The sequence below is a fragment of the Dendrobium catenatum genome, unplaced genomic scaffold, assembly GCF_001605985.2.
Source record: "Dendrobium catenatum unplaced genomic scaffold, ASM160598v2 fragScaff_scaffold_1347, whole genome shotgun sequence".
Taxonomy (NCBI): domain Eukaryota; kingdom Viridiplantae; phylum Streptophyta; class Magnoliopsida; order Asparagales; family Orchidaceae; genus Dendrobium; species Dendrobium catenatum.
The window spans coordinates 1,273,246-1,285,054 of record NW_021319809.1 but is presented as its reverse complement, the minus strand read 5'-3'; the positions used below and the strand labels follow the sequence as shown (position 1 = coordinate 1,285,054).

Genomic DNA, 11,809 nt, shown 5'->3' with positions numbered 1-11,809 from the left:
CTAGAATTTTCAACTCGACTCGAGTTCGAGCTCGAGCTCCGGTTTAGATTGTTGAGCTCGACTCGAACACCCCCTGGCTCAAGCTCGACTCGACTCGTTTGCACCCCTAGAAGTGGCAGATAAAAATCCCAAAAGTTTAAACTCCCAAAATTTTACTGTTTTTGCATTTAGCGCATTTATGAGAGAATAAATGATACTTGTTTTCTTCACAATGTCGTGGTTCCTATCGTTTTGTTCTTTTCTTATTGCTTTGATTCTTTCTTCTTTATTTTAATTTTTACATGTGTTATTAGTAATTTATTTCTATATATAAGTAGGTATAAAGGCCTCCATTTGTTATCAAGTGCATACTTCATTAGTTGATTTAAAGCATATTAATATGGCTGTGCAGCTTCCCCCTTTTTTGTTTCCTTTCAGCAAGAAGCAGCCACTCTTGAGCTCCTCTTCCTCACCATCACTTCCTATTCTTCAACGAATAATGATAAATTTTCATCCCATAAGCTGCATCTCAACTGCTACTGCAACATCTTCTCCTGCTAGAAGAATAAATTTTCATCACATACGCTGCCTCTCAACTGCTAGTGCAACATCTCCTTCTCTTGCTCGTAGAACAGCAAATTATAAGCCAACTATTTGGGATGATAGCTACATACAATCTCTGCCAATTGAGTTCATGGTGATGGCTTAGTTGTCTTCAAAATTACTTTGAGTAGTTGTTAAGAACATTTTCTATTATATCCACAGTTAAAAACTGTCCCGAACGAAGCCTTCGAGATATTTCAATTAATATTAATAGTGTTTATAAAATTATATGCATAAATAAATTTTTATTCTATTTAAGATTTTGTTTAAACAAAATATACCATTTTAATCATTTTTTCATGTTTGGTTAATTTATGTTATTCAATCATAAATTATTTTACATAAATAAGAAGGCTTTGATATCGATATAAGATCTTTGACTAAAAGACTAAGTGTGGGTATGCTCTTTTAATTTTCATAATTAGTACTTGGGTCATGCTAGCAGTTGGAGAACAAAATTAACAGCTTTATTTTTGTTTGGATTAAAGACATGAAAATTAAATAATTTACTTTTTTACTCTAATATTTATTTTCTTTCAAACAAATTTAAAAAATTTAATAGTGATAATTTTACTTGTAACTTCAACATCTTTTCTTCTAGTTTTAGTCAAAAAGCCAATTTGGTTTGGCTAAAAAATAGCTCAATTGACTTATAATCACCATTATAAGCATCCAAAAACATAATTTACTATATAATGTATGTTCTTAAGTTATAATGGCATACAATTGAACTTATATCTTTAATGTTAAATTAATAATAATAGTTGTTTTTAAAATACATATTAATGTTATAGGAATAATATTACTTATTTGCTGAATGAGTCTAATATAATATGAGTTGTTGAATAACCTCTAAATTATGCAGGAGGAAAAGTATATAGACCAAAGGGAAAATTTTATGGAGGAAGTAAGATATTTAATCAACCAGCAGCATAATCTTACTGAACAACTTGAGCTTGTGGATACCTTGTGTCAGCTAGGACTTGGTTACCATTTTGATGCAGAGATCAAGAATTTGTTGAGTTCTATTAGTTCATCGATGAAAAATATCAACAATTTGATAGAGAATAACAACCTTCAAGATTTTGCCTTGCTCTTTAGACTCGTTAGAGAACATGGTATCCATAATGCTTCAATACTAAGGTATGTACTAAAAAATGTATCCATATTCTACTATTTTCTTGAAACTAAAATTTGTATGGGATATTATCCTTATTCCCCCCTTATCTATATATTGAAATATTTCCTACTAACCTATAATTGACCTCGTGCCTTACTTTCAGATAAAGAAATATTTGTGAAAAGTATTTTTTTAAAATAATAATAATAATTTTAATCTAATTAATAAATAACCTATATATAACAGTTTTATAAGATTATTATAGGAAAAATACAAGATTTTGAGTTAGTTTTAATTTTATCTTATTTAGATGCTAATAATAATAATAATATTTCATATTTTGTTGTAATTTATTATTTCTATCAGTTAGCTATCCAAATGTCTATATATACTTAGAAATTTGGCTTACATCTATATGTTTTCTCCAATATATGACATAAACTCTAAAAAATAAAACTATCCTTAACTTCAAAAGCTATATCAATTCTATGTCATATTAGTAACAAGTATGCCTAAAACGTTCTTTAAATTGGCAGACTTGATGATTTGATCAGCTACTTTAAAAAAGAGGAAGAAAGTTTCAATCTCAACAATCAATTAGATGTCAAAGGAATGCTTAACTTGTATGAGGCTTCCTTCCTTGCGATGGAAGGAGAGGATGAATTGGATGAGGCAGGAAAAATTGCAATGAAGCATTTAAAATACCATGATAGATCCTTACTAAGTCTACAACTTGTTGAACAAATAGAACATGCCTTGGAGCTACCCTTGCATTGGAGAATGTCAAGGTTACATACTAGATGGTTCATTGATGCATATGGGAGACAAAAGAACTTTAATCCCACATTGCTTCAGTTTGCTAAACTTGATTTCAATATGGTGCAGAATATCTACAAGATAGAGCTTCAAGAATTGTCGAGGTAGTTTGGGATTCTCATTTAGGTATATGTGTGCAATCTTCTTATAATTATTTTGAGAAATATTGATGTCTCTCCATTTGATCCTTAGTTGGTGGAGAAATCTCAATGTTGTTCGTGGTGAGCTTAATTTTGCAAGAGATAGATTGGTGGAGAACTATTTATGGACTGTAGGCTATACATTTCAGCCTGAACTATGGAGAAGCAGAAAAGCATTGACCAAAATTAATAGTCTCGTAACAACAATGGATGATATTTATGATATCTATGGTACATTGGAAGAATTAAAGCTATTTACAAATTCTATTGAAGAGTAAGGAAGTGAAATACATCGTTTGATATGCATAAAGTAGTTTTAATTATCTATTATAAAAAAAAATGATAAACAATAGTAACAAAATGACCACTAAATGTAATTAAATATATTGACTTAAATAGTCCTCAACTAACATATTGTAAAATAAACTTGGAACTCCCAGATGGAATATAGATGCAGCACAACAACTTCCAGATTACATGAAGAAATGTTTGACAGTACTTTTTAATACAATGAATGATATTGCCTCCTCATTTTCAAAGGACAAAGAGTTGGACATTCTTCCATGCCTAAAACGAATGGTAATATAATAATTATTTCAATTAGCATGTATTTTACATTTTTATGAATGTATTCAAGCTTCTTCTTCAGATTTCATTTTTTAGACATAAAATTGTGTATGTAAGCTACAAATTAGTAACAAAATATTTTAATTTGCTAAGATGGTCTATTTAGGATAACTTTTCTAACCAAAATATGTTATGATTGTATTATAGTGGGCCGATTTATGCAAAGCATATTTCATTGAAGCAATGTGGTATCATAATGGATACACCCCTACATTGGACGAGTACTTGGACAATGCTTGGGTTACCATATCAGGAATTTGTACACTAATTACAACATATTGCCTAAGTGATGATTTGACTTTCGAAGCTATTAAAAGCTTGGAGTTCTATCCACCTATTGTTCAGTATTCAAGCATGCTTGCTCGACTTTATAATGATTTGGGAACATGCACAGTAAGTGCAAGCATTTATTTCTTAATAAATTTATAATATTGATGTTTTCTTTTCTTTTTTTATAAATGGTATATACATAATGGAATGCTACTCATATTTTTATTACAGGCAGAGATCCAAAGAGGAGATGTTCCAAAATCAATTCAATGTTATGTGAAAGAGAAAAATGTTTCAGAATCAGCTGCTCGAGATTATATTAGATGTTTGATAAGAAATTATTGGAAGAAATTGAATAAAGAACACGCTCTATCTTCAAACTATGTGAAGTCTTTTAGGAAAGTTTTAGTTGATATACCAAGGGCAGCACAATGTTTCTATCAATATGGAGATGGATATGGAGAGCCAGATGGTGAAACTAGGGAGCAAATCATTTGTATAATAATTGAGCCAATTTCACTTTAAAGGTGATGACAGTTTAAAAAATGGAGAGTCCTTTCAATAAATGTATGTTATGTGCAATTCAGGATATTGCTAACTGTGTTATCGATCTTATTAAGTAATGCTTCCTTTTTCCCTTAGTTTTAAATCAATGATCATACATTAATATAAATTTTGTTAATTTTGAGTATCGTGTATTGTAGATTTTCATATGTATGTTGTTTAAAATAAGTACTATTTATTTTCTATGTATTGCACATTCAATAAATAAATAGATTCATTTGGCTAATCTTGGTAAGAAAATACATTCTTGAGTTATACTTGAAGCTCAAAAAATAGAAGGGTAGATGACTGTCGCCTCAAATAAAATTTAAGCCCAAATACCCATTTTATGGTAAATAAGGACCTCATTCCATATCACTAAGGTTCTGGAGTAATTAAGTTTCTCATGAGTTTGACGTTAACTTTATGTGTTCGTGGTTGAAGAAGCTCCAACCTTCGCAAATAAGTTAAATTCTTTTTTTTTTTTTAGAATAAATGAAGTTTTTACAATTTTCATATGGCCTTTGGGGGTTAGAAATTTGAGATGTGGAGATGAATTTCTTACCAATCATGATTCTTTAATATGTATAACTATGTTATCCATCAGCTAGTCATATGCTTCATATCTATAAGTTTGTTACATTTCTCCTTTAAGTTAATTAAAGGAGATGATAAATTGGTAGAGAATCACATTTCTCAATCTTCCCCTCCACTCAGTCATGTAATGAGTTGGAGAGGTTGGAGATATGACTAGTAAAGCGATCAAGGGTTTGTGCATAACGTCCATAAATAAGTGTCTGATATTTTTTTATGGAGTGAGAAGTCAAGAAGTTTGAGCTCCTCTTCTATAGATAATGGTGAGGTGTGAGAGCGAATTCCAAAAATGAAGAAATATTTGCCCTTAAGTTTTTAAAGAGTCGTCATAAGAAAGCACTACGAGGAAAGACTTTATGGTGCCCGACTATGTAATGTGTTTCTTCTTTTCTTTGTGATATTCTTTTTCTCTGCCTTTGATTTCTCATTTTTATTGCCAATGATGGATATGCGACCATCAAATTTTTGGTGAGGATGAAAATTAGGAGACTTTAATTGAGAGTATCTTATAATTGTAGTTAATTTTGGGACTAATTTCCCTTAGTGTAATAAAAAATAAAACTCTAAATTAAAGTAATTTTAGTTTTATCCATGGGTATATATACTTGAGATGAAATTTATATATTATATTTTATATATGTAATTGATTGATAATAATTCTATGAGTTATTTTTTTGGCAATTTTGACATCTAAATCACTATGAAATATCAATGACATATATTTGAATTACATAAATGATGAAAGTTTACCGAAGATTCCCCAAATTATGGTTGATTCTATGCTTAAGAATGAATCCCAAAATTTTTGAAATTTTCATAAAATACGGTATTATCTTAATCTTAAATTATAATAATAGATTAAGATTTTGTTTGGGATGATTTTTTTATTTCTTTCTGAAGCATCTTTTTAGTATAAATTTTTTTAGTTTATGAAATTTTTTTACTAAAAATCTGCTTTAGAAAGTAGTAAGAATGATATTCCAAACAAAGTCCAAGTTATCAAATATCATTCTTAGAAATTAATGCATGGTTGTGACTCTTAGTGTTGGAAGGCTTCATTATTCTTAGGTACCAAGTTTATCTAAATTTTAGGACATGTATTATCTGTAGATGGTATGGTTATTTTATAAAAATTAGAGTTATTCCATGGCTTCTATGATATAAATATTAATATGAATTTCTCGCATTTGAGTTTTCTGCTTCAGATCAACAATAACTTGTTATTTGACATTTAGTTCATCGTCTTCTTTAAGATTCTTGCAAAGTTAGGTGAATTTTTTATAGAGGTGGTGGTAACTCATCAGGTAAATGATCATTGTAAAACAAAGAAGAAAAGTAGGAAAAGAGCGAGTGCTGACAATTGTTACATGAGAGAAGAGATCAGAGGATATGCAGAAGAAGAGGAACTGAGAAGATCCATATGATAGAATTGAATTGAATCCAAGATGAAAGAATTGAATCCATTATGCATCCAAATAAACTTTTATTCAATAACCAATAAGTTTTTTACATGTTTGGAACCGTTCTTTAGAATATAGAAAAAATATGAATGAAAATCACTTTTACAACAAATTAGCAGAAATATCGCAGTCATCGTCTGTCACAATGTTACCAGAGCCAGAAAGTTGTAGAAAGCAGAAGATTTCATGGATTTCCTGCCTCAGAAGTTTAGGATCAGTGGAATTTTTTCAGCCTGTGGCAGTCTTAGGAGGCATAGAACCCATTGATCAAATGCTATAGAAGCATCAAAGAGAACAAGGGAGATGTTGATCACATAGCAGCTGAGACAAAGAATCAGCCAAAAAAAGAATGAAAGCTTCTTGACAGCTTAGGATAGAAAAATAAGCAACCAAAACAAAGATTGTCGCAATCATACAAATCAAAATGCGTTACACAATTCAAAACCTTTTTGCCTTATAATGTCTGTTTCAATATGATACAATATATTTTTTGGATAATTTTTCTTAAATGCATTACTTGATCATGGATGTTTTGACAGCAATAATTATGTTTTTGCCTTTTTTTTTTAGTATTTCATTGTACAATTGCCATAGAGTTATTTATTCAAACTTGTCCCTTGTGCTTATCTTGGTTTACAAGTCTCTATTCCTATAAACTCTCTCTTGTATTAAGTGATACGAACTTCAGAAAATTGATCTGTTGACATTCTTCTTTATTGGACTTGAGCGATTTTAAGTTCCATTTCTTTACTTGCTGCTTCCATTTCATTACTTGCTGCTTTCATTCAAGAGTAAATGCAGGTAGTCTCTCCTAACAAGTGTGTTTAATCATTTCTTGTCTTTGCTGAAAATCAAAAAAATATTGCTAGAGAGTTCGTTGTCCTGCAATTAGAACGTTGTATGTCCCCTTCAAATTTTATTTTCTTAAAGTTTTGCATTTCACCCTTTAACTTTATTTTCGTTTATAATAAGGCCTCATTTGGTTGGTTCAAGTTAGAAATCTAATGAATTGGATGTAATTAAACATCAATTGATTTCAAATTTCATAAAATTTTTTAAAACTCTCTCAAAAAGGATGAATTCATTTCCTCACTAAAACAACAACAACAACATCAAGTCTTTGTCCCACTACGTGGGGTTGGCTACTTGAATCCATTTTCGCCATTGTGTCATGTTAAAATTCAAATTTTCATTTGAATCTAATAAAGAAAGATCATTTCTGATATTTTCTAACAAAGTCTTTTTAGGTCTACCTCTACCTTTCTTAACATAAGTCAAATCTAATACCTCAACATTCCTAACTGGGTCATCGGAAGGCCTCCGTTTAATGTGACCAAACCATCTAAGGCGACTCTCTCTAATCTTATCTTCCACTGGAGCTATTCCAACCTTATCACGAATATGCTCATTTCGTATCCTCTCTCTAAGGGTAACTCATTTCCTCACTGAAAATGAGTGAAAAATATGCCATAATCTGCATCCTTTCGGTATTCAAGCGGTTCTTATTCAAAAACTGAAATGTAAGCATTTCCTTAAATTCTTTGCTTCATGGTTGCATTTTGTAAGTGGATTCCTTCGACTATGATGTTGCATTATGTGCTTATTAAATACTATGTCCTGTCCTGGATATTAAGTTGGATTGTGATGAAAAGCCAAAATTTAGGAAGAGAGACAAAAATAATAGAAAGTTCAAGAAATAGCAATCTGTTTTTTTAATTCCAATTCATAAGCATTCTCTTTGTAACTAATATCTTATTATAAAGTAATTACCATCTACTTATCTAATCTTCTGTTACCTATTCATTCTGGAGTGTTTTTATTTATATTTTACTTGAACTTTTTAAAGTATCCTATCTGATGGTTTTACTTATTGCTGAACACCACCCTCAACGTAAATGTCCTATCTGATGGTTCTGCTTATTGCTGAACATGAAAGCCTAATATTAGTGAATTCCAATTTCCTTAATTAAACTCTCCCTGTTTGGGCTCATGAAACAAACAAATAACAACCGTCTTTTTCTCTACATCCAACCCTCATCTTTATAGTATAGCTACACTCCCTCTTAGTCATTCAAATAAATAAAATAATATTTATATCCTTATCAATAACTTTATATAAATTATTTTATCAAGCTTAATTAAATATTTATTTTATGTGCAATAATATATATAAATGGATCTCATCGAGTCACATAAGCTTATTTGTGTTATATTTACCCTCAATGTTTTTTTTTTTTTTTTCTTCTTCTTCTAGTTTTTGTTTCCTTTTTGCTCAAAGTATCATCACCATCCTAAGATATTGATGGTAATAATTATAGATGACTAGCTGATTTGTGATTATTTTTTAATGTTTATTTAAAATACAGCTGTCCATTGATCATCATAGTCATCATTTTCTATTTACTCCTACATCTGGTTTTAATTCTCTCTCTCTCGTACTCTTTCGTTCTCTCTATATACATACACACGTGCACCCGCAGACTTATATATGATTTATAATCTTCTTTCCCGAAGTATTTTATTTCAGAGTTATCTTAGTTATGTATCTTCTACTTGATTATTCATATTCAAATCACCTAATTTTATTATAATCAAGTCTTAGCCTAGTGGTTCATATCTCCACTTCTATCATTGATGTCATAAGCTCAAGTCCCTACTCCTCCACTAAACTGTTATTTCTTGGAAAGAAAATCTAAGAGTATTGTCCATTTTCTCTAAGATTTATACCTTTTCATGTCTCTCTATGTAGTAGGCCTCCTACTATGCTTTCTAAAAGAAACAAAAAAATGATCATAGTATGTTGGAAGCTAACTTCTTTCGACATTCAAGTAGCTTTTCCAACATATCAAAATATATGGGAGCACCCACTAGAAATATTTCGCTGGTTTCCAACTTCAGATATATATATTTTTAATATAGATCTTTACTATTGCTGATTGTTTTTTTTTTTCCAAACAGATCAGAGCAGAATACCATTTCTTTAAAGTGGTATTACATAAGCCATATGTTGATGTATGTATCTCACCTTCCTCACACACTCACACGGAAAGGGACTAATGCATACCTCACCATTAGGCCTTCTAGATATTAGAATGCACTTGAAAGTAAATGTAGTGGTTGGCCTGTGGCAAATGGATGGATGTTGACAATTTTGGTGCCTTATTGGTTTTTGCAAAGGAAAATTATTAGGTGCGGCGTTCGGATTCATCCGGAGGTGAATCTGACACGCCACATCATCAGGTGATGTGGCGCATTAGATTCACCGCCGGACGGTCAAAACACCGCATGTAATAATCTATCTTCTTCAAAGGACTTTGCTTTCATGTTTTTTGCAAACAAAGACCTCTGAAATTTAATGCAAATAAAAATTTTCCTCATGTTATTCTATGTTATTAGCTGGAGGATTAAATTATAGGAAGGTGGTAAGTTTTTTGGTTTCAAAGGACTTTGATTAGCCTTCTGTTCTTTCCATTGCAGTCTTTGTTTGTAATCAGTATGGAGAAGTTTATTCTAATGATTTTCTGTAGCAAATGATCGTTGTTACTGTTCTAATGGAGGTCTGATTTTGCATTTTGTTAAATAGTGAAAAGTAGTCCCTCCATTAGTTGTGATCGATCAGGTATAAATTCATAGATAGATAGTTGTTGAGGTCAATTAATGAACTTTACTCACATACTAGGATAAATGTTTGGGATCATGGGGTGTTATTTTTATAGGCTGACGAGTATGAAACAAAGTAGATTGAGTTAACTTGGCTTGAAGCCGCATTATTTATCTTGAACCAAATTAGCTTAGCTTGAATTGGATTTTTTGAAATTTTAGATGTACAATCATGGCTAAATTTAACATGGTGTGTAAACTCTCCATAAACCTTTAAGGCTTGATTTGGGACAGCTTTTTATTGATTTATAAAGTAGCTTTTTAGTACAAAAATTTCTTGAAGTAAAAATTTGTGTACCCAAAAAATTGGTGTTGAAAATAGGAAAAAGTTATCCCAAATGAAGCCTAAAGGGGGGCATAGTTGATATTTATGTTAGAAAAAATAAAGTTTAAATTTAGCTCCAATGATAACATTACATTGTATTTAAAACTCGTGTTTTCTTGTCAAGAGAGACATTTATGAATTATAGATAATGTGTGCAAGTGTAGGAAGGACAAGGAGCTAGCTTAAGGAGAAGATTAGAGGATTTCGCTTTAGCATTAGTAGGCAACTATTACTTTTTATGTAGAATACAAGTCTTTTCTTTTTTACATGTTACTAGTGTATTTAATATTTTGACATACATACATAAATCAATCGTCTATCATGTTGATGTGTATATTATGACTGATATTTTAACAACTTATGTTATAATATGGATTTCTATGATGTTCTTTCAAGATAATATAAGATGACATGTAACATGTTGAAATGGTATAAAAAATATTGAAATAACATACAAATATGTTATATATATGTAGATTAAGGCTTCGTTTGGGACGGCTTTTTTATTGCTTTCTAAAACGGAGTTTTAATATAAAAATAAAAAATTTTGTACTAAAACTCCGTTTTAGAAAGCAGTAAAAAAGCCATCCCAAACGAAGCCTAAGTCTTCGTTTGGAACGACTTTATTAATGCTTTTTAAAGTAGTTTTTTAGTACAAAAATTTTAATTTTTGTGCTAGAAAGCTACTTTAATAAGCAATAAAAAATGCTCCATGGGAAATTTTCAATTGTAATAACTCCACAAAAATTTTAATTTAGTAGTCAATATAATATTCTAAATCAAATAAATATGAGTAGTGAATGATTTACCCCACTTTATGAGAATTGATTTTATGTGATCCATCCTAATGGGAAATTTTCAATTGTAATAAGTCTACATATATATTGTGAGATATTGTCCACTTTGCTTCAGCTTGACCTATATTAAGTTGAAACTCAACTTCATCTTTTTTGGTACTTATATATGGTGAGATAGTATTTTCTTTTGTTTAACTTAACCTCTATTAAATTCAAGAGCACAATTTTTTTACTTTTTTATACAATTTTTAAAGAGGACGCCCATTCAAAAAAATGCTCCACAATGAATATACTTAACGTTATAGTTCATGAACAAAACTTCAACTAGTATAAATTACATATTTTGGTATATATATAGTTCAACAATATTTTCTTTTCTATGTTGATTTAGTATCTTCATGCCCCCCTTTTCTGCTGAAAATCTGTCATCCTAAAGCTTGTCAACAATCTCTCATTTATCGAGACTCTACTCTAATAAGTACTCTCCCATACATTTGAATCCCTTCATCAAAATTAGGACATCACAAGCATGTAAGAATATAGGGGGTGTCAAAACGGGTCAACAAATCAAGTTTGGGTATAACACGAATTGATCTGGTTCCAAATAGGTTGATCCTAAACCAACCCGGTTTCACAAACCGGCCAGGAATCCCAACCCGAAACTAACTATGAGGGTTATCGGGTTGACCCGACCCAACCTGCGAACTCGAACTGCGTTTGCCATGGCGAGGTTGTGTCCAGCAGAACATGCCGAATGAGCCCGGAATTCAAACTTCGAATGCGTTCACACGAGGCGAAGTGGCGAAGCCGTACTGAGAGCACCAACGATGTAGGGCTATGCATGGGTTACCGGGTCTAGATGCTAGGTGACTGGC

At 31.0% G+C, this 11,809-nt stretch overlaps 1 protein-coding gene across 1 annotated transcript; it reads left to right on the top strand.

The window, feature by feature from the left end:
* The first annotated feature begins 327 nt into the window (after window positions 1-327).
* Window positions 328-4,237, top strand: LOC110108016 (terpene synthase 10). Its single transcript, XM_020838498.2, has 7 exons — window positions 328-676; window positions 1,448-1,725; window positions 2,239-2,622; window positions 2,711-2,932; window positions 3,099-3,237; window positions 3,433-3,678; window positions 3,787-4,237. The coding sequence occupies exons 1-7, from the start codon at window positions 380-382 to the stop codon at window positions 4,078-4,080; spliced, it is 1,860 nt and encodes a 619-aa protein (XP_020694157.1). The 5' UTR covers window positions 328-379; the 3' UTR covers window positions 4,081-4,237.
* The last annotated feature ends 7,572 nt before the right edge of the window (window positions 4,238-11,809 follow it).

Bases quoted from the DNA above. Each gene is read 5' to 3' on its own strand.
- LOC110108016 (XM_020838498.2), top strand. From the start codon at position 380: ATGGCTGTGCAGCTTCCCCCTTTTTTGTTTCCTTTCAGCAAGAAGCAG. The intron at 1,726-2,238 runs GTATGTACTAAA...TTAAATTGGCAG, and splicing joins CATAATGCTTCAATACTAAG to ACTTGATGATTTGATCAGCT. The intron at 2,933-3,098 runs GTAAGGAAGTGA...TGGAACTCCCAG, and splicing joins TTTACAAATTCTATTGAAGA to ATGGAATATAGATGCAGCAC.